Source organism: Cygnus atratus, chromosome 5 (genome assembly GCF_013377495.2).
Source record: "Cygnus atratus isolate AKBS03 ecotype Queensland, Australia chromosome 5, CAtr_DNAZoo_HiC_assembly, whole genome shotgun sequence".
Taxonomy (NCBI): domain Eukaryota; kingdom Metazoa; phylum Chordata; class Aves; order Anseriformes; family Anatidae; genus Cygnus; species Cygnus atratus.
In genome coordinates this window covers 11,915,854-11,939,775 of record NC_066366.1, presented here as the reverse complement: position 1 = coordinate 11,939,775, position 23,922 = coordinate 11,915,854, and the positions used below count along the sequence as shown (strand labels likewise).

Sequence of the window (23,922 nt, the reverse complement as noted above, 5' to 3'; positions counted from 1 at the left end):
GGCACACACGCGCTATTGTTCAGGAACTGCTTACAGATGCCTGGTCACAAGAGATGGGGACAACCATATCTGTCCCTCTCAGGGCACATTGCAGCTGCCACACTTTGATCCTATGCCTTTGAACGACTCCCATACATCTTGCAGAGCTGTTATCTGTGGGATGGGCATTTGCTGTGACAAGGGCAAAATGGCAGCTGTCTCTGCCTGAAATGCAGCAAGCGGTCAGAGAAACTCTTCAATGCATAGCAACAGAAAACTGAGCAGCTAGATATTTACACTACACGCATCTACAAAACATAACTGTTTTTATGGGAGACTCAGTCAGTGCTCTTTGGCAATAATGACACAGGAAAGAAATGTCCAGGAAAAAACATGAAATATGGTATGGAGAAACAGTTCTGGTTTTACGTCCTTTTAGGTGAAATGCTCTACAGTTTAAGCTAAGTAACAGGCACTAGCTAAAGGCACCTGTTACAGTTCTTGCACCCTTTAAACCTAGGAGATGAAGTCACAAGCACATGAAAAGAAGCAAATATGTGACTTGCACAAGACAGATAAGGCCTCCAGTCTCTTAAGCGTGGCCATCAGACTAGGGCTTGGAGAATTCATCATGTGGGACTCTTCATAGTGATCAGGAAAGACTGTCCTCTCAATCACCTAGAAAGATCTCATGTTATTCTTACACAGTACTAAGGAATAGTCATTTCTAAGCTTCAGATGGCCTTGGAAATAATACAATTATTGAAGAAAAAGATGTAATAAAATATGTAGTTTTGACTTGATTTTTCTATCTCTGAATGCTGGATGTATCATCCAAATGATACAGTTCCAAACAGCTCCAAATGAAAACAAACTGTAGTAATGTAATAATAACAATAAATCTGTGTACCCCCACTATTACACAGTTCCTATGTCACTAGTATCAGTGAGTTTGGATCAGATGACCTAGAGTGGTCCTTAAACTAACGCTTCCAGGGTTCTATTAAATCCTCTTCTTACAATTTAATATCAGTTGATATTTCTGCTTCATCGCTCTAGTTACCAAGGGAGGGGCTATAATATTACTTTATATAAAGTTTTTCCCTTTTCGCCACAGCAGTACAGTATTTTAAGTCAGGCGATGCCTGGGAGGTCTCTTTTGCAGTTTATAATTTTATCATTACACTATTTGTCAGTACACCCGTCTGCAGACACTCTGCTCATATTCATCAGCAATCTGATAGTCACTAAATCAAACAAAAGATAAATATACTATTCCCTTCCTGGGGTTTTAAGACACTGCTCATTGCAAATAGTCTATTTTCATTATTTAGACAAGATTTCAAGAGATCTCTTTCTTAACCAAGGGCTGAAGAGAATATTGAAATATCTTTGACAATTCACATGTCAAAATACATCACCAAAATAAATTAGAAGCTCATCTTTGGAACAGTAGCCACGGCATGTGTGTGCGTGTTTTTGTCACAGCAGCGTGTTGAATTTCTAGATCATAGTCCATTCTCAGCAGTTCAACAAAGGTTTGTGCATTGCATTGTAGCAGTTGCTCCAGAACTAAGTGCATACATGAGAGCATCAGCCTAGGAGAACATCTTGCACCTGACATCAGACTCCTGCCACTCAGCAAGCAGAGGAAACATAATCCTGGCGTAACACTAAGCACTGTGTTTCATGTGGTGTTGCAAGCATTCTGCTTCCTCCCTCACTATTGTTGTAGCCCTGTGATTTGGACGGTAGGCCAGGGTTTTTCTAATCCAACTGTAAATTCCAATAAGCTGTACTCTAAAGAACAGTTAGGAGGGGATAAACTGGAGCTATTTTGAAGTGAAGTTGCAGCAGGTACATCTAAATCACAAACTAGGATTCATGTCTCTGCTTAAAGCTTTAATCTGTGATTTACATCAGCAGACTCTGACACAGGCAAAAGATTTCTTTGCATGTATCTACTTTGAGATTAGAAATAGACCGTTCTAATGAGTCCCTAAGCAGCACTGCCATTTCCTAGCCTGTAAGCACATTTGTTAAGCTGAATAGTCACTAGCAACAAATAAGGAAAATAACACTAGATAGAAAGCAACCTCTTACTTTACTAAAAGCATTACATTTTTTCTACTTTTTTCACATAAATATCAAATAGAAAAAAAAAGTTTACTAACTGCAGTGGTATTCAGATAATATATTCTAATAATAAAAAATATAAAAGGCTACAAAAGGAGGTCAAGCTGAAGAAATTCCAAGTTATTTTCTTGGATCTTGTTTATGTTCTTTAGGATTAAGGACAGGAAAGCTATAAAAAGTCTTACATATTTTTGTGTGACCTTGACTAAACAGCTTGAATCCTCTCTGCTCGCTTCCTTTCACGATGATTGGAAATTACAATAATTAAATTTCCTCTCAGGCTGCATGGTGAAGCTTAATTTAGTAATGTCTTAACTATACTGTGGCATCCTTGAATAGAAAGGACTAAAAAATCCAAAATACATTTTCATTCAAATCCATCCTAAATTTTTCTTCTTTTACTGATGTCCACAAACCATGAAATTATAATGACTACAATTCACATCATGAAAAGTAAGACTTTTAAGTCATTATTCAGCAAGTCCTTACTACCTTATGGCAACTTTTAAGATAGTACCTTCACTGCTGGTGAGGTATTTCTTCATCCCTGTATCTTCTACAACATGTATTATACTGTCACGTGTATCTATGGTATATAAGTAATAACAATCAAGAAATTCCTTGTGAAAGAACAACCTTGAACCAGAAGTCAAATATGCAGTAAAAAATCATGGTCAAGCTAGTAAGATTCTGGTCCCTAGCAGTTCTGGTTCTGATAGCATTTGTGAAATAGTCTCACTTTTGTTAACTTGAAATGCTACTAAGATTGGATTTGTGTCTTTCAATCTCTACTGAGCTGACTCTTACTTACCTCTTCCCCCCATAGAAAAATAACTCAACACCATTTGGCATTGCAGGGAGAAGGATGGAGTTGAGCTGACACGGGAAGAAACATTCAAATACCGATTTAAGAAAGATGGAAAAAAGCAGTATCTAATTATTAATGAGTCAACCAAGGAGGACAGTGGACACTATACCGTGAAAACCAACGGTGGGGTATCAGTCGCTGAACTAATTGTACAAGGTAAGCACAGGTAATATTATGAAACCGGAGAATCTGAAAACATGAAAACAGGCTGAAGGTAACTTTCTCCAGGATAGTGCAGAGGGGTAGCATCATCCTTGTGCCAGGGAAAAAGAATATTTCATAGGTGGCATTAGGTTTGATAACAGAGGTCTCCAGGAGAACTCACACCTGTGTGCCGGATGTAACAGATACTCTGATAATAATAGGTGCTTAGCTATCAGTCTTGTTAAAGCCCTGCATGCTGCGGATTTTCCTTCATATTTCACCTTTCCACAAACAGCTTGCTCAGCCCTAGCCTTTTCTACTCAGTAAAGCCACACCGACTGTTTATTAACAGATCTATGCTGATTTGTTGATTTCTGTACTGACTATTCTTGCAATATCAGAGAAAAAGCTGGAAGTTTATCAGAGCATTGCGGACCTGACAGTGAAGGCACGTGACCAGGCTGTCTTCAAGTGTGAAGTTTCTGATGAAAATGTGAAAGGAATCTGGTTGAAAAATGGCAAGGAGGTGGTACCAGATGAAAGGATAAAGATCTCCCACATTGGCAGGTTAGTCTTGTTTCCGAAAGCATGTACAAGTTTGGGTATTACGTTACAACCCACAGGAATTATTATCTCAGGGGGACAGGAATATAAAACAAGACTTTGTCCTGGCTCCAGCTAAAATGAAAAAGTTAAAACCTTCTCATCCACAATCAGCACATAGTCACAGGCATGCTTTGGTATGTGATTTGGCATTTTGCATGTATGGAATCAGTGGTGCATCAGCAGAATTTGTTTTCAGTTTTCATTTGGATTTCATGTTTTGTTGGTATTCAAATCATCTAGAAAACACATTTTTGGTAACGTTAAAACTAACAGTAGTGTTTAGACAGATTAATATAGCATTTATGTATAAGACCCTTCAGAAAAACTACTGATTTAAGTATAAATATTAACCCATATACCATTGCACCATTCTGTGCTCAAGTTTCTCAGCAGCCTAACTCTTACTGGCAATCAAGACTAGGAAACTTCCTAAGATACATGGGTACTACATGTTAGGTAAATTCTTCCTTGGTACTCCCTTTCTCTACTCTGCTTTGAATTTACAGTAATAGAGGGATGGAATATCAATTTTTAGCTTGTTTTCCACACAGTTTACTATATTTACAGTCTGATCAAATTAAGTCAGCAATGTTACAATTGCCCTTTTTAAGGGTAAATGACCAGACTAACAGAAGCAGAGAAACAGCTTCCTCTATTCAGAGTAGACTACACATTTACCTTGACAAGAAAAATCCACTCACAGACATCATGCTGAGATGGATTTACTCAAATACTGAAAGCAGAGCAGCCTATAGCCCTAGAGGTTGTTGACTTGATGTTAGGGAAAGGGAAAAATAAATAGTAATGTTTGTTAATATCCTATAGCCTGCACCTCATCTCTTGAAATAGCCTTGTTTCTCCTGGAAAGGTAAGGTAAGGGAGTGGAACATATTTGTTCATGTTTCCAGAATCCATAAGCTAACTATTGAGGACGTTACACCAGGTGACGAGGCTGACTATTCGTTCATCCCTCAGGGATTTGCTTACAACCTTTCTGCCAAGCTTCAGTTTTTGGGTAAGTTATCTTAGAATATACAACGGGATTTCCACAGGGATAAAAGGATGGAACTAATCCTGGTCATACCAGGAAAGACTATGGAGAATCTCTTTCCAGATCCCTCAAGACAGGTGCATTACATTACTTTTGCCCGTTATTTTGCTATCATTGCTACATTGTTTTACAGAGCCTGTTTTCCAGTTTATTGCATTAATATATAGATGTATATGCCTTGAGAAGATTTAATGACTAATGAGTTGTAAATTACTTTTTGAATGCAAATTATATGAAAATTTGGTTTTCAGATCTATTTATCCTAACTCCCCCCACCTCTTTTTTTTTCCAGAGGTCAAGATTGATTTTGTACCAAGAGAAGGTAAGAATATTCGTTATTTATATGCAAGTAAACATGTTTTTAATAGCAAAGGAAACTGTATCTTCATTTTTAATGAGGAGTTGACATAAGTAGTCACCTCTTTTTCATACAGAACACTCAAACCATATTTTAAACTTATTTCTTTGCCTTTGCTATAGAGCCTCCCAAAATCCACCTTGACTGTCTGGGCCAGTCCCCTGACACTATTGTTGTGGTGGCTGGGAACAAACTGAGATTGGATGTTCCCATATCAGGAGATCCAACACCCACTGTCATCTGGCAGAAAGTGAACAAGGTAATGTGTAATCTGACACAACAGCTGAGGCAAGAAAGCCACACCAGGAAATTTATTTTCTTTCTCAAATCTGTCTGTGATTAAAAATTTTTATTTAAAAGTATGTTCATGTTGCTTTTTTAATTATTTTATTTTTTAACTCAAGAATAAAAATTAAATAGCTGCAATGTAGTTCACTGGGATTTATCTGTTTTTGTAGGAGTCACCTTGAACTGTGTTTTTTTACGAACTTGCCTTTTTTTTTTTTCCTCCAAAAGTAGAGGCTGTATCTATATGAGTAGACATACATGCAGATGGTCGGATACCATATAGGTTTATTCTCCTAATACTTCAGAGAAAAAGAAATTAATGATCGGTCATCCCCATGATCTCACCTGATAGTATGGACAAGTTCTGGAGGTGGCAGTTTCTTTTTACCATCTTTCTCAATAATTCTTCTACAGTTTGTGAAGAAGATGTGTTCTCAGCAGATCAGTGGGGTAAAGCTGCATTTGGTATAACGAAAAGAGAGGACGCTAGCTATTTGCCTAATCAGAGCAACTGCAAAACATCAAAGAAAAAATTTAGAACCTAGACACAAAAGTGTTTAAGTGAGCTTCCTTCCTGGCTATGTCAGAACATCCACACCCCTCACCATCTGTGTGCTCTTGAGCTATAACTAGCACAAAACACAGACATAATTTGCATAAGATTCTACAGCATCATTACACTTTCCATAGGTAGTACAAAAATAAATAGATATAGACAAAATAATATTGCCAATTATATTCATTTTCCCAGTCTCATTTCTTCACAATTTTGCAGCATTCTTTGTTCAGGTGGACATATTTAGTAACATTTATGACTTCTTTCTGCAATGCAGAATTAGTATGGAACCTAACAAAAAAGCCATTCATATCTTCTTAAGGAACCAGAAGCAGTTTTTCTGACTGTCTCATACAAATATTTCAAACCCTACACCTTATTATTTCTGTAGTTTGAGGTCTGAAGATGAGTAAAAGGAGCCAAGATTGATCTGAAGGATGTATAGCACATACTAACTACTGAAATCCTAGCAAAGTTTCAGAATACATTGTTTTATGTATGTTACAGACTTGACTATATTTCTGACTATTAAAACATATATATTGACTTACTATCCCATTGTTAAAAAGTAATCCTTATTTTTGTAGCTATACAGAATAACTGTTACGACAGGATGTACACAGACTCAGAAGCAGTTACTGTTCTACTGCAGGAATGCATCTTTGTTTATGAAGCTGTAGATTCAGTTTTGCTGACTTATCCTTCCTTTAATTCACTACAGTCCGATACATCTATTTCCATTTCTGCTTTTTACTTTCATATCTGTTGTTTCCTTCCCAGCACTGTTTGCTCTCTCACTTTGCTCTTCACTTTTCTCACACCTCCATGTTCAAGCACCTCAGCACACCTATGGATTCTTCTGTCTTGCAGAAACACCTTTACTGTTCTGCTCAGAAAATTCAGCTTTCTGTGGTTTCTTTGTTTATCTAGAAAAGCGACCTGCTTCGAAGCAATGATGACTCCGTGACTCCCTCAGAAAACAGCAGTGATTTAAACACTGATAGTAAGGTAAGTTCCTTATTATTTATGCTGACACACAAATATGCTCAGTGTTTTCCATACAAATGGTCCTATTCAGAAGAAAATAATATTCAAGTCAGTAGATATTAAAACTGGTGAAGCAAATAGCACAGCAACCCCAACATCCTGCCTCACAACAGCAATTACCAATGACTTTAAAAGGGCAAAACAGATCTGGAGAGTGAATTTCGAGTAAGGTATTGGTCAAGAAAATCTCCTTCTAACCACCGTTACATGGTGGCTGGATTACAAGGAATCAAAGAAGTTGTTTAAAACACACTTGAATGTATTTGTGAATGTTTATCCCCCACTTTTTTTTTCCACTAAGCTTCAATAATATCTAGAGGAAGAAAACTAGGACAAAATCTTGCAAGACACAAAGAAAGATAACGAGTCAAAGGAGTAAGCAAAGTATGTACGAAACAGTCAAAAGAAGACTTATTTTCCAACAACTTTCCTTTTTTGTAATAGACAACTTTTTGATTTTGGTAGATACAAAGTATTTTACATTTGCTATGCCACAATACACCTTTCTCAGGGCACCTTTCTTCTCAGGGTTAAGATTCTGCTGTGCTAGTCACTAGACAAGCACAAATGCTTCATAATGCTTCTTCCAAGTCTGAAGATATGTGGGCACATAAAGAATAGAGCATGTTATAAATGCACAGCAAAGTTCCTGTGGTAATGTTTAGACCTCACAGTCGAGAGAAGAATCATAGAATCATAGAATATCCTGAGTTCGAAGGGACCCATAAGGACCATCGAGTCCAACTCCTGGCACCATACAGGTCTACCCAAGAGTAGAAAGTTATCCCATATCACGTTCTTGAGTGACAGAAATCACACTGATGCCATTAACAAATAAATACATTAACTTTTTTAGAAGGAAATTGATCAGATCTGTTATCTGATGCCAGATGTAGATATTGTTGAACAGGAATGCTTGCTCAAATATCTGAATTTAAATCTGTAACCTCCCTTGAATTTACAATCTACACAACTGTTATCCATGAAACTTTACATTGATACTAGCAGTTATCCCAATTAGGAATCTGTAGTATCAGGTGTGTGAAACTAGCAATAAATCATAACAACCTGGGGACTTTCAGAACCAATTCTTCTCAAAATTACTTGCTTTACGCATGCCATTTAGTTGATATTTTCTATTTTCTCCATACAAATGTGGAGAAATACAAACATTCATAGCTTTTGAGTAATTTCTCCATACAAATATGGAACATAGCTATTGAATAACATTGATAATATTCAAAATGAAGCTTTCCACCACCTTACATACAGGCTCATTAGGCTGTCTCTGGCACAACTCACACTGACTTTTTCTGTTACTTTCACTGCCCACAGCTTCTGTTTGAGTCTGAAGGCAGAGTTCGTGTGGAGAAGCATGAAGACCACTGTGTCTTCATCATTGAAGGAGCTGAAAAGGAGGATGAGGGAGTATACAGAGTTATAGTTAAGAATCCAGTGGGAGAAGACAAGGCTGATATCACAGTCAAAGTTATTGGTAAGTGAAGGAAGGAAATAACCAGAGCATGAAAGTGTATTGAGTTCACTGAAACTCACTCAACTCTGAAATTGACGCAGGTGCTGAGTTTAAGCTTAAAAAAGAGACAGAAAATGATCATAAAGGCAGGAATGCTATCAGTTACAAAATTTGGCAGAAGTATTTTTCATAGGTAGTTGCCTGCCACGTGCAAAAGAAAGAGAACAACTCCCAGTGGAAAACCATGTGTTTTCTTTTTATGTTTCCAGTTTCAGATGATCCTAACATTTTACAGATTACATTCCCTTCTAAGGAACACACTTCAGGCTAGTATGAGATGAGAAAAACCTCCTGTCATTGTGTTGTTTTACATTTTTAAACAAAGATGACTTCCTTCTGTAATGAGTAAGCAGCTAATGGAATAAAGAGAGGCAGCATATCAGATACAAGATAAACAGACTGACACTGTGAGTCGCAGAAGAGCTGGGGGAAACATGTTTTTGAGTCAGTAATTTTTATCAATTTTCTCATGTTTAACTTGTTTATACCCTACCATGTATATGACAAATGCTCAGGTTATAAGCAAACCTTGAATTGATAAACTGGAATTATTTTCATCTGCAGTATTAAAAGTTAGAATTAACTGCTTTTCATCTTTTATATCTCCAAAATAACAAAATATGTGAGACACACAGCCTTTATATTCTAGATAAAGTTTATTCTAGACAGAATAAGAAACCCTGGAGCAAGTCTCTTGTTACAGGATTGAGAACAAACTACTACTAGGTTTGGATTGCTGGCTCGCATTTGAGTGGAGGACTGGTGAAGCTGTTTGCTAAAACACCTAGCAGAGTTCTATCCAGTGGTTTGAGGTAAAAGAGCCAACGAATGAGCACAATGTCTAATTTTATTTCCTTATGGACAAAATAAAGGCAAGAGGCATTCTCTGTCTACAAGAGATTTCACTACATACCAAACAAGAAAATACCAACGTCGCCTCCCACTAAAAAGTGGGTTCCGTGTGTTTTCTTTTTCCTGGTTCATAGCATAGATCTATGTCAGTCGTGGATGACTAAATGCAGTTTATCGCAGTTAGTACACAGCTGATTACCCAAAACCTTGCATTTTGCAAAAAGGTGATTATGTCTGAAAAGAACAAGATAGCTGAATAATTAAACGGTATTTAAAAGAAAACCAAACTAACCTGGAAGCATCAAAAAGTAGGATTCACTCTGGACTAAGACCATGCATTCTATGTTGTATCTACTGTTGCAATCTGACAAATTTCTATCATTGCCTTTGTAGTGCCATGATGAATACCACTACTACTAGGAAATTCCTCAGGATGTCTGATTTTTTTTTTTTTAACTATTTATATATATGTATAATATGCAGGAAAAAAAAAAAAACATTAAAGAAAATTATTTCATTGATTTGTGGACAATACATGAAACAGTAACAACCCCCATTCATTCTCACGTTTTCTTCAGATGTTCCTGACCCTCCAGAAGCTCCCAAGATCAGCAACATTGGAGAAGACTACTGCACTGTGCAATGGCAACCACCTAAATATGATGGTGGGCAACCAGTACTTGGTAAGAAGTGCTGAAACACAAAGTTGCCAGCAACATCTCCTATATTATTGCTGCTCCTTTACAATGATGCCTAAGGATTTCGTAAGTGTATTCACTCTAGGAAGGCTGACCCTCAGACACCAACTAAAGTAGCAAATTTTCAAATAGGTCAATTCTGGCCCTTCAATATTAGGTAGATGGTGCCCCCTGCCTGTGCTGTTTGAATCCAAGAAATATTTCAGGAAGTTAGCAAAGCAGAAGATGCTAAAGCTAAGTATTCCCATTCAAGACAGAAATTTTAGGTCAGTATACACGCCTTTGACCTTGCTTAGGAATAACAAAACAGAGCTGTGATCATGTCAGACATCAACTCCAGACTTCTGCAATCTCAAGCACTCATGCAATACATTTTATTTCTTTTTAGAAAGCTAGTTCATAAAATTCTCCTTCACATACAACCACATACCATGAGTCACAAAACATATTTCAAACTCTTTAATGACTTTAAAATCTGTACTAAAACTGGAGGCCAAAATCATCGTGTGATACAGGAAACAAGCTGAATGAAGCAAGAGTATCACCCATACCATGGTAGGTTCTCTGCAGAGCATGCTGTTTGTTAGATAGAACTCCCTGTGACCCTCAGAAGGAAAAGGAAGTAAGGCAGGATCTTGGCCAATTTTAGAAAAAAAATCCTCTGGACTACAAATCTAGGAATTTGTTTAATAAAGATCACTGGAATTTGAGTTTCTTTTTAAAAATGCACTGAAACCTCTATGGAAGTCCCATGGAGATGCCAGAGTTAGAAATGTTCTACAATTCTTTTAATCCCTTATACAATACCTGGAAGAGAGGAGTTTGTATTTGCTTTTGAATATTTTGACCTCATTCACTCACGCCTCATTTAATTCAATAGAAGTTACCTATGCAGGAATAAAAAAGTTACTACTGGGCCAGTCTGTTTGAGAGGAAGCAAGCAAGAATTCAAAGTATTTGGTGCAAAGATACCTAGTAATAGCTGTCACGTTACCACAACCAGCCCCCCTGCCCTTGACTGGGCAAAGCCCATGACTTTGGTTTATATAGTTGTCAGGATATACATTTCATAAAGTTATTTGGTTTGTTTTCACTGTCAAAGGAACGATTTTGTTAACGTTCCACCAGCAACTCTTAGCACTACATGAGGAAGTAGTCTTATGCGATTAGCATAAGACTGTGCTAATAATTGAGCTAGACTAAAATACCTGAACGAAAGCCAAAAAGCAGCACCATCCATTCAAAAAAGGTTGCGAAAGCAAGTTTAAAGACCAGAGAAAAAGGTGCGTGTGTTCTTGTCTGTCTTTATACTGTTACAGACACAGGCATTCTACTACAGCCTTTATTATCTGTATCTAGCAGATATAGAAAAGAAATTCACACCCCATCTTCACTCTTACATCCTTTCATGGGGCTCAACAAGTATAATTGTTCAGGTAAGAATGTCAGACAGAAAGTAATACAAAAGGAAAGTTGTGGAAAATACTGAAGCCTCACAGAACTCAGACAGTAATTCTGGATCACATTTGGCTCTTTATGTCATAGAAGAAAGGTGCTTTTTTTGTTTCCTGCATGTGAAACCATAACTTGCAGTTCCTTTACATCATAAGAGATATCCTTCCAGGCTATATTTTAGAGAGAAAGAAGAAGAAGAGCTACCGATGGATGAGACTGAACTTTGACCTTTTAAAAGAGCTAACCTATGAAGCCAAGCGAATGATTGAAGGAGTAGTTTACGAGATGCGGATTTATGCTGTGAATTCTATTGGCATGTCCCGGCCAAGCCCTGCCTCCCAACCCTTCATGCCAATTGGTGAGTTCTACCCCACTCCGTATTATTTCTAGGACATAACCAAGAACAGGACAATTTTCACCTCTTCAACTGTCCTTATACCTAAAAAGAACATGTTAGGAAAGAGGTTATGCTATATTTAACCAGCCTTTTCCTTTGTCATCTCGTCATCTTCCTCTTCTCTATCTCTCATTCCCCTTCCTGCGAAGCACAGAGGTTCCAGTTTCATGAAATTGCTGATGAATTTTTAGTTGTTATAATTAGAAGTGTGAGAGTCAAGCTGGATCTGGAAAGGGGGAGAACTAATTGAGAGAAATTTCCCTGTCCCTCTCAGTTTCCCCCATTGCCTTATGGGTGCAAATATCACAGTATCCCACCCAGCACTCCATTAATCCTGGCCTCTCCACAGCTAAAAGGATAGCTGATTAAAAAAATATTTAAGGAATGATTTCCTATAAATAATCCTTCCCATCGCACCAGTACAGTATCTCCTGCAGTCTCTGAGCTGGAGCAGAGAGTCCTCAGGAAGCCTGTCTGCTAAGAGCTCTGGAACAAAGAGCCACAAAAACACAACTAGCTGGAGATTACTATGACTAGAGTTGCTACATCTACAAATATCAGTGAAGGGGGACAACCTGCTGAAGGAGATAATGTAAAAGATGATGCAGTGAAGGGGTCAGAAGGAGCGGATGAACTGAAAGAAGGGTCTCGTAATTGTGGATTTCAAACACAAAACAGCTGGTCTGCAACAAAAGAGGGCAAACGAAAACCATCAGGCGGAGCTACTGAAAAAAAAGGTCCCAGGTTTTCATGAGATGGGGAGTTTTGCTTGATTAAGGATAACATTCTCACTAACTGCTTGAGAGAAGAGGTTTGGGGTTTTGATCGTGTACTGTGTGGTTATGTATGCTCCCAAATGCTTTTGTCTCATTTGCAGTTCACTGTTCTTGATCACATTTGAATATGAAAAATTTTGACATCGTTATAGAAAGGAAAGTGGGTGATGTACTTTTTGTAATAACTTCAGGAACTAAGATCAATATCAATCAGTTCCACAATTTATAAAACTGTATTTAACTTACTTTATATATGAAGTATTTCTAATATGTAATATGTAAAATCTCTTAATTATATTCAAAAGCTATCCAGTTTAGTATATATACACACAGAGTATACCAAACATATATTTCTTTAACATAATTGCTTTTATGCCATGCATAATTAATATTACATTCCAGTAATTCCAAATGTAATTTTGAACAAGTTATCTTTGTTTGCTATTTTACAGTAGCATTTGTGCGTATTCACAATTTGGGATTCTTCAGTTAAGGCTTTTCTTGTTTGTTTCCTTTTTGATTAGTAGACAGGAGTTGTGCTTAGGAAGACTGAATCTAGCTAATTGTCCTCCTGAACTATGGATTTAAAAAGAGCCATGAGACTCCTGTTCTGAAAAGATATGAAATAGCTATATGTAACTGAAGAAAAAATTTTTCGGCCCCAAAATATTTCTCTCTGATATGTCTCTGTTACAAATGAGCCAAACAGAACTAGTGTTTCAGTAAATGGAAAAAAAAGCTTGTAGACATTTTCTTCACTGTTTGAGGAAAATGCATTATGTCAAATTTAGCCACTAACGATTTTTGTCTAACTACAATCAGGGTGTAAATACAGCATACAAATTGTATGCATTTTTTATTTTTAAACTTTTCTGCAGACTTCTGCTGTCTCACTCACCTACAACTTCTTTTTTCATTGGCTTTTACATATTAAGGGAGCATATGTGAATAGGAACTACTGTCTTAACCTCTTATCTTCCACCCACCTCCCTCAAACCCCCAAATATAGGAATCTTACACCACACTTCTATTAAAATGAAGTATTAGGTATTACATTTTACAACTGGGCTTCAGCTAAATCCATTTTATTAAAACAGACAGTGATATATAATTCAGACAGTAATCACAACTTGTACAGCCGTTGAATTCTCACAGTTATATTGCCGTTTCTCAGAATTTACTTCCATATATTTCCTTACAGCTCCTCCAAGTGAACCAACCCACTTTACAGTGGAAGATGTCTCTGACAGCACTGTTGCCTTGAAGTGGAGACCCCCTGAACGGATCGGAGCAGGGGGATTAGATGGCTACATTGTGGAATACTGCAAAGAGGGATGTAAGTAAGCACGAGCACTAGGCAGCAGTAACTGAACATTATTAAAATACTACAGTTGCAATAGTTTCACTGAAATATCACAATAAATAACCTTATCCAGTATCTCTAAATTTGAACTCTAATCTATGGCTAACATCCTTGCCATCCATCACTAGCCTTACTCCGACATGACAGTCAAACCATGACAGTTACGTCAACCATAACCTCATATTCACAATCATAAACGTCAACAGAGGAAAGTATTAAAAAATACCAGTACTGTTCTATAGTCACTGTTACACTTTTGTAGTATTCAAAAATTGTGTATTCTCTAAAAACCAATATAATACCATGACTGTAAGTATATCAAAGTTGCAAGTAACTGCTACCTCATCTCATTTAATACTCGTGGTCTCATAATAAGAATAGCTGCACCATATCTACAACATTCAATTTACTGTGATGCTTATTGTTTTTGTATATGATGCAAATGTTATTGTATATAACTTTTATGTTATAAAATCAAATAATCATTTCAGCCATGGAATTTTCTCTGATGCTGAACTTGTCATATGACCCAGACTAGCATTTTTGCAGGGTATAATTTATCCAGAACTCATTTCTAGTCTTTAGCGAGGTATCGTCATGAAATTACCAGAACCCCTAAGTCACTGTCACAGAAGAATAATTTTATCAGTAGTACGTCTGTACTATTAGAGTAACTAAGGAAGCCCTAGGAACTCTGTTCTACCACATCAAACAAGAAAGTAAGAATAAATTCCAAAAGTTATGCGCTATTATTATTTTCAGTATATACGGCTCTCACCATTCTGTTTGGATACCCACAGAAGATATACTTCAAGAAAAAATGAAATCGAGGCTTCGCTTTCTAGCTAAAAATGCTTCCACAATTCTCCCCTTCATCTTCTGCTAAAGAAAAAAAATGTAGAGAAGCCCCACCAGTCTAAGCTCCATAAAACAGAATGTCAAAGAAAGCACCCAAAGATGATTCCTGTACCCTTAACTATTTTGAGTAAAATAAAGTGTATGCATTCCTGAAGTGCATGTGTAAATATACCTTCTAGATCAAGAGTTCTTTTCCAGCTCAGTTTATTCCATTTTAAGCATGGTATTGCATGTTAAATTCATTTTACCTTAATACAAATTTACTTTCAATTGTAGACAAGGCGTCAGTTTGGAAAAATAATATGTTATTACAATATGAAAATCCTGTACTTGCAGCTACAGAATGGATTCCAGCTCTTCCCGGCCTAACTGAGCGTACATCTGCACTGATTAAAGACCTGGTGACAGGGGACAAACTTAATTTCCGTATAAAGGCTATAAACTTGGCTGGTGAGAGCGGAGCAGCAATAATCAAGGAGCCCATTACTGTTCAAGAGATCCTGCGTGAGTACCTAGATTGAATAAATCTCACTTATCTATTTCCTCTGGTCAAATATCTAATCATGTACACAATGCAGAAAAGATCTGGGACTGACAAGCCCGTGCCTTCTTCTGAGGATAACATCCAAACAGCTCTTTCAGTCTGACTATGAGCCAAATTAAGAACATTACCTTACTGTCCAGGTCTTCTATTTCTAAAGCGTAGCTTTTAAGACAAAATCTTACTTTGTACTTTCAAACTATATGTGCTTCACCTCATAACAATAATGGCATTGTCTGCATTTAAGTGGCACATTATTTAATATTTAGGGCTCTGCTGGAAAAGCTGTTATACTACTGCAAAAGGACTGCTTGGACTGGGGCAAGAGACCTCTTAACATAAAAGCAGTTATCTGCACCTGATTGTCCTCGATTATTTATTAACACTCTGTTTATCACCCAATAGCAATAGATCATAATTCATTTGGCTGGAGTCCAAAAGATATCATGAGCTGCTAAGAATGGATCCCTCAACCTTTACTCACACAAAGTATCTGCCGGAGTCTCACTAACAGTAAAACAACTCCGTGTAAGTGAGAGTTGTAATGCATCTCAAAATCAAATGGATATGATGACATATACCCTAACTGTAGGTTAATAAATCCTTTCTATAAGTGACTGTGAAAAGAACAAGGGACACAGGGAGAACATAGAAAGCTTTCCAGTGAGGTAGAGGAAAGCAGGGAATGGAAGAAAGAACAAGAGCTATGGTCCTAAGGTTAGTGAAAAGTAAGCTGCTGCCCTCTTACTCCACTCCTTCAATCTCAAAAAAGAACTATAATTGAATGACTATAGAGAGGTAAAGGAAATTCATTGATCGCTCTACTTTCTAAGTTCACACACATACCCAAATGACAATTTGCAAAGAGGTGTAGTAACAATAGAGCAACAGATTAATCATTGTCTGTAGTTACTCTTTCACTCCAAGAGTCCTGTCCTCAGTCTGGTTTTGGGATAGAATACCCAACCTGTCCAATGGGGCTTTGAGCAACCTGATTTAGGGGGAGGTGTCCCGGCCCATGGCAGCAGGGTTGGAACTGGATGATATTTAAGGTCCCTTCTAACCGAAACCATTCAGTGATTCTACTGAACTGAACTCCAAAGAAATGAAGCCCACACAGAGGGCTTATATCCAACAGAAGTCAGCCAAATCTAGCATTCTGAATGCAACACAATTTCAGAAGTCCTGCTGTCAATGCAACCACTGAAGCTGTAAATATATAACAGATTTGCTACTAAAATTGTATCTGGTAGCCAAATGCATTTAAAAGTGCTCAGAGAATGATCTGCTCCGCAACTGCATAAACAGTCTTTGCACAATTTTCTTATGCTTACATGTATCCAAGCCCCTCCTCTTTAGTGTTTTGCCTTATTTGTCCTATAATTAATATTTCACGTAATCTAAAGCCCAATATTTAACATATTACTAATGCTTAACTGCAGAGCGTCCTAAAATCTGGCTGCCACGCCATCTCAGACAGACTCTGGTGAAGAAAGTGGGTGAGACAATCAATATTGTGATCCCTTTTCAGGTAAGTACTGGCTTCTATTTTGTCATAGCTATTTATCATTACTTACCTAAAGTAGTTTCTCTTATGCGAGTTCCTGCTGCTTCACTCATTGAAAAGTATTAAACAAAATATGGCTGGTGATTAAAAAAATAAATAAATAAAACTCCCAAACATTAGAAACAAAACAAAAAACTCTGGTTTCAGTCAGTTTTTCTTACTGTCCCAGTTTCTTCCAAAATCCCTCCTTTTGGTGAAGAAGGTAACTGCTCTAACTCTACAGCCTTTTCTTGTTTGACCTAATTGACCATAGGATGCATCTTACAGACATGCAAAAAATACACACACACTCAAAAAATAAAAATAAAAAATTCAAGCAACTACTCTTCTGAAGCCAGGGTATATTATATTACTGGGCCATTTCTTAGACAAAAGTGTGTAAATTCATTTCTGTAAGTCTGCTTACAAAAAAATGAGTTTGTATGCAAATAGAATATGACAACTAGCCATATACAGAATCTGTGTGTACAATAAGAATACCTTAGGTTTTCTTAATAATAAGGTATTAATATACATGAGCTCAAGGTGTTAAAAATAAATAAAAAAAAGGCATAGCATGGCAAGTATTGTCAAGAGTAGCTACATGTAGCTACAGGTTGTTATGGCAGACACAAAATTGCTAGTATATTCACACAGGCTGACCTAGGAGAAACCTACCCAGCTACTGTTTTTTTCTACAGCTGTATAAGCAATTTTAATGGCTATTCATAAAACACCATGTGCATTTTTTCGGGTACTATAGTCTCGATAAAGCACAAGAATTAGTGTACGAAAGTAAAAGGTCTTCTGAGTGAAACACGGGAACAGAAATTATAAACTGCAGATAAACTGCAGTTCAGAGAGAGATCTGCTGTAACACAATATATAATTTAGTCTATTCCTCAGACATAATTTGAAAAAACTAAAATTTCTTTGCTGTCCACGATTATCTTTATGATAATTTAATCACTATTATTATTGAAGAGTTTTGAAATTCTCTTGTAATAGGTGCTAGAGGTATGCAAAAGATTTCTTCAGTGAGGGAGACATACATTCACGTTACTTACATTAATTTGTTTGGAAAGTATCAGCAGAGAAAAAAAAATATATAAGACCAAAATCTACATAAAATATCACAAGTATTTTGCTTTGTGGTTAATGGGTTACATGAAGAGTTGCTTTTGCACAGAGATATATCTAATCAGTAAACAGTTGCAAACCAGCACATGGAGTAACTGCTTTGAATTGCATGCTTGCATTACTTTGACATTATCATGTTATATTTTTTCCTTTCATGTTTGTTACCTCCAAAATTGCTAAAACATCCCCTTCGCGGAGGTTTAGCCACATGTAAAGTTCAATGTTTTACATATATTTTTCAGTTACATAAGTATTTTAAAACTTAGGAAAAATAATTAAACTGATATTTTTGCTGCTTTAATGTCTGAGCTGAAGAAAACTTACACAAAATTGACAAGCTGTTCCCCTAAGCAGAGGAAGTGATAAAGTTTATGGGTTTATCCATTTGTGTCCTATGTCCCCTATACCTCCAACTTCCTAGCATAATAACCCTCTCGCTTAGGACAGGCTCATTGCAATACTCCCCAGGAACTAACAGTTCTTTGCCCTCCTTCCCTAAGTAGGCCTAACTGACATGTCCTCAGTTCCCTGGGCCAGAGAAAGCACACACTGCAACTAATCCAGGGCTTCACTTACCTTGACTGATCATTCAGCTGTTGCCAAACAAAATACATAAAGACAAAGTCTTCCCTGACTTTCCTCAGTGGGGACACTGAGCTTTCTGTTCACCACCCTGTCATCAGTTTTCACGCAACTGTAATACGCTAATCTTAGGAGATTTCTAGTCCGCTGCAAGATTTAGCTGAAAAAAAACAAGTAATTCAAAAGTTATTTCAGTGGCTGATTGACAGACAAATCATGCAGTGGTATAAACTTCTGTCTCCTAAAAAAGTAAGGCTAACAAAAAATTCTAATACCTATCCATCAACACTAAGTTTTAGCCAGAGAGCAAAACCAGAGGATTTTAATTCAAGAGATTTTTTAAAAACAAGTGAAATAAATTTGTAGCTCTTCCTAAGCAATTACGAATTATTAAGCAATTCTTAATACCTTAAAAGCTTCTTAAGAGTACTCAAAACTGAGCATCTTTCAAAAAAAGCAAAGCAAAAAGTACATTTAATTGTCTCTATTTTGAAAAAGTTTTAGTTACTGACAGTTTTTACTGAGAAAAAAGGCCCTAAATAGATATGATTGCAACCTTCAAATTACAAAGAGGACATAGTAGTAAATACAGAAATACCAGAATTGCTATGAAACCACGAGGCACTGAGCACAAGCAGGAAGAATACTATCTAGCCAAAGAGTAGTTTAGTCTTCTATTATTTACAGTTTTTATGCAACCTGTCAAAATTGTCTGGCTTCTGTGGTCACTACTTTGTCATTTAAAACTGAATTTCTATTAAATATTTTGCCAAGGTATCACGAGCTAAACTCTATTTGCAAATCTATTCAAATCTTTAGATAAAAATGTTCAGAAAGACATGTACAACGTTATTATTAATCAATGTATTTTTCTGTTGAGTGCATTAGAAAGGTGGGATGTTCTGCTGAAAAGAGGGGAATCAACACATTCTTGTTTCAAAATCAGCTACATGGGCACATGATTGAAGGGGTATTACATGCTACTAGTGGGTAAGAGTCACAGTATTACTCAGCAATATTCTTGTCTATCATGTATGTGTAAATATAAATATCTAAAAGCACATAAATTTGTTATTCCCTTACAGTAAACTCCCTGAGGATACTTTGGCATGCTATTTACCAACTCTGTCACTCACTGCTCTCTCTCATATTACCTATTACACATTACAGAAATCCAATCCTCTGTGATGTGTATTAGGAACGTGCTTTCTATCTGTTTATGCTTCTCACAGCCTATAAATATAAGACTATATGAAAACCAACACTGTGAACACTTGCAATCTTTCACTGTCACTCACAGCACCTCAAAAAGACCTATAATGAAAGCATCTGATCAACCACACTAGAGCAACAGCAGTTGCAAAGCTTGATTTATAGGCAATACATTTCTTACAACAAAATAATGAGAAAGGATACTTTGTAATGCTTTCATTTCAAATGACCATTTTTACCAAGAAATTTAGTTTCAGATCCTCTGTTCACCTTATAATATCAATCAAGAACTATTCGATCTTGTAATCGGTCTGAGAAATTGCCAAGTATTTATCAAATTAGAAATTTAAACAAACAAAAACCCTCTCTTCCATGTAGTTATACCGCTGTAAGTAGACTTTCTATTTTGAAAGCATTCTCCTAGTCAATGTTTTTAAAAAGATTCCTCATATCATTTTAAAGTATACACATATGCTGAACCTGAAATAAATTACTTGTCAGTGTCACCAAAAATCAGATATGGCTAGGAAAACAAACAGACATTTCCTTTTCCTTGTTCAAGAATTTCTACTATAGCTTCCAGCTGAAGAAGAGAAGCCACCTCTTCCCCTAATAGGTTTTTGTAAGAGTGTTCTAAGTCAAGGGTGAAGGTACACCAGAACAGGACAGAACAACCTTATACCTAATATTTCAGAGCTACAGGCCAGATGGAAATATAATCCCTGACAGAAACCAGCAAGAAAATCAGTTACCAAATAGGGAAAATGGAAGATCAAAAAACATTCAAGGTTTATTATTAACCCCGATGCAAAATGAATCACGATACAGCAGCAGATGATTCAGACTCCAGAGAAGAGAGTGTCCATTGAGGAACAGCATTTTTTAGGTGGTTTAGAATCCCTTTAAGTTCAATTTTGGACAGATCTTAGTTTTTTTGTTTGTTTGTTTGTTTTTCATATAAAAGAAGGGTGGTTTTTTTCTAATACTACTGAAAAATGAAATGATGTTGCAAAGACTTTCTGAGCAAGTAGCAGACAAGCCTAGAACAAAGGGGCAGCAGCAAAACACAAGGATTTATTTTTATTCTGCCTACATTTAAGTACCTAACCCAACAGTCCAAGTATCCTAAACTCCCTTGGTAGCCTCAGGAAAAAGACAGCCTTATAAAGTATGTTCCAAACACCCAGTGAACTGAAGAGACTTCTAAAGGTGCTTTCTCTCCCTGTTTTCTAGAGATGGTGACCAATACATGTCCTAACCTCAGTACTTCAGGCTTCAGTTCCAGGGCAGCCTAAGCTGATCTAACTGCTGGCTTGGATGGTCTCACTTTCCCTCCCCATCCATTTGAGCTGCTTCTGGCATTTGTAGCCCTGTGCTGCACCTTTTCACCATGCCAATCTGGCAAAAACTTTAAAATACATATATATTTTTTTTAATATTTTTTTTTAATAAAAAATATTTTCTCCTAGATTGACTATAAATACAGTTAATAAATACGGTATGCCCCATTTCTGTTTTATTGGGACTCTTGTTGTGGAAACATACTACAGAAGTAGCACTCAAAACTTTTGAAGAACTGACTACTTACTATCTACCAGTTTTCCCAGAAGTGGCTGACTGACAGTGCTGTAAACCACAGATAGCTGTCTGATTACACGACACCATCTTTCATAGGTATGGCAATGCTGTCTGTCCATACTGACAGTCATAAAAAGAATTTTGCTATGCAGGAGCAATTATACAGTAAGTTTTACACCCCAAGACTTCAAAATTATAGCAACATTTTGAAAGATATTGAAAATGCCAGGGGAAAAAGAATCAAATGTTTTATGGGAGAGTGAGGAAAGGAACAAACAACTAATTAACTCCTCAAATATTAAAGACTTCCGTTCCTTAACGATCATCAGAGTGAGACAGAGCAACTGTTGGCTTCAGAGATGCCTGGGAAAGAATACAAAGACCAGCACAAGTATTTTTTTTTTCTGGGTGTGCTCTCAATATGATTTCAGTCTCCTCTCTAAATACATGGCATCCTCAGGTCACTGTGTCGCTAAATCCCACAGATGAGAGCAGATATTTGTGTGCAAGAAAACAGAAACCAGAAAGTGTTTAGAAACTCTACTATCCCAGCTTTGCATATTAAGTTAGGCTTCCTAAACTTACAGGACACTAAAAAACAGAAAAGTGAAAAATGACAACCTATTACAGTCTAAAAATATCCTTTTTTCTCTTCAGGGGAAACCTAGACCCAAAATAATTTGGACAAAAGATGGTCAAAGTCTAGACGCCAAAGATGTGGGCATTCGGAACAGCAACACAGACACAATCCTTTTCATCAGAAAGGCAGAGCTTCATCACTCAGGAGCATATGAAGTCACTCTTCAAATAGAAAACATGACCGATAAAGTTGCAATAACAATACAAATCATAGGTAAGCACATGACTTCATCAGAATCAAGCATATCATACAAAATAGTTGCCATACCGATGCAATCCAAAGAGCCGTCTACCTCTGGACCCCTTCTCTGACAATGGTTGATAGCAGGTGGCTGTGACAAAGCTCAGAGCAGGGCTAGCATGTCACCTGATTTTCCTACGTTTTTCCAGCTTGGAGTGATCTGTGTCCTAGAGACTTCCTGCCTGAGAGAGGATTATCTCCAAGAGCTCCTCAGGGAAATTTTCTTACATGACTTTAGCCAGTCAGCTTTTGAACCTGTGTCTAGTTTCAGAATCCAATTATGCTTTTGTAAGGAATTTCACAATTTAAGTGCATGTACAACTACCTGGTTTGGTTCAGTTCGAGTCTCCCTTCTGAAAATCTCATTTGACATCCACACAGTTTTGTACGAGAAAGACCACACATAATCATTTATTCACCTTTTCCATGCTACTCATTTGCGTTGTGTAAGCAACCCTTTAAAACAAAAATCTGTCATGTAGATGCATCTGTATGTAAGTTAGCAGGAAGAATGCTTGTAAAACTAGCCAGATACTGTGGAGGGTTATAACAGTAGGACAACTTGACAATAATTAACAAAAAGCTAAAGTCATAACATCTATCTATTATTACATTATAATACACTTTTTCAGGGCTTGCAGAGCTTTGCTTGCTGCAGTTACCAGTTTTCATACCCACATAGATATTCATACGTAGTATCCAAAATTCTTAACTTCAAATCAGAATAATTGATTTCTGCAAAATGAAGATACGCATCTAGAAATAGATCAAGATTTATTTTTTTTTTTTTATAAGTGTGATTCGAGATAAAGATCAGATACATTTCCACATTTTCATAGGCAATGTTGTTCATTTGACAATGCGGGTTACCATTCCCTCTTCCAGAAACAGGGAAGAAAAAGAAAGAGGGCTCCACCTGAAGTTGTTAGCAGTTAAGCAACACAGAAGGCAGCAACTTTTTCTCTGACAGATTAGTGTAAACTAAAGAAAGGAAGAGGACAATAAATGGAACAAGAGCAATGCATTCTATGTTCCTTATTTAATTCCATGCTTGAAGCTAGTTGGCTTCAATATTTAGCAGTTTGGAGGAAGACAAAAAGGATTACAGCTAATTATAGTCTTTGATTCCAAAATATGTCAGTGAAAAGAGAATTATGTCATGCTTTGACACAGAAAGTGACAGTTCACCTATTAACAGCCAAAGGCTAGATTATTACTGTTTTACATATCCTTCTTTATGGAATTAAATTAAAAGCAATCTATAATTGCATTCCTTTGATCATCTCTCATTTTTTTGGCTTTGATTAATTTACAGCTTAGCTACAGGAAGAGGAGACAGTTTTCATTCAGATATCTAGAATTATCCCTAACTGTCCCTCACTTTTTCACAATACCATCTAAGCCTAATAATCATCTCTCCAGTAGACCCTGCAATTGTGAACACCAATTTAGCATACCAAAAGGGAGAACTAACATC

General features: G+C 36.8%; 1 protein-coding gene across 1 annotated transcript in view; it reads left to right on the top strand.

Annotated features, from left to right (window-relative positions):
* The window catches only part of MYBPC3 (myosin binding protein C3), a 56,997-nt gene that overhangs the window by 26,119 nt on the left and 6,956 nt on the right, over positions 1 to 23,922 (top strand). Inside the window, exons 17-29 of the mRNA XM_035550183.2 lie at positions 2,973 to 3,139; positions 3,529 to 3,694; positions 4,642 to 4,748; positions 5,077 to 5,106; positions 5,265 to 5,401; positions 6,917 to 6,994; positions 8,369 to 8,528; positions 9,998 to 10,102; positions 11,742 to 11,930; positions 13,947 to 14,081; positions 15,303 to 15,470; positions 16,950 to 17,038; positions 22,223 to 22,418. Coding sequence (XP_035406076.1) covers positions 2,973 to 3,139; positions 3,529 to 3,694; positions 4,642 to 4,748; positions 5,077 to 5,106; positions 5,265 to 5,401; positions 6,917 to 6,994; positions 8,369 to 8,528; positions 9,998 to 10,102; positions 11,742 to 11,930; positions 13,947 to 14,081; positions 15,303 to 15,470; positions 16,950 to 17,038; positions 22,223 to 22,418 — 1,727 coding nt within the window. The remainder of the gene's footprint in view (positions 1 to 2,972; positions 3,140 to 3,528; positions 3,695 to 4,641; positions 4,749 to 5,076; positions 5,107 to 5,264; positions 5,402 to 6,916; positions 6,995 to 8,368; positions 8,529 to 9,997; positions 10,103 to 11,741; positions 11,931 to 13,946; positions 14,082 to 15,302; positions 15,471 to 16,949; positions 17,039 to 22,222; positions 22,419 to 23,922) is intronic.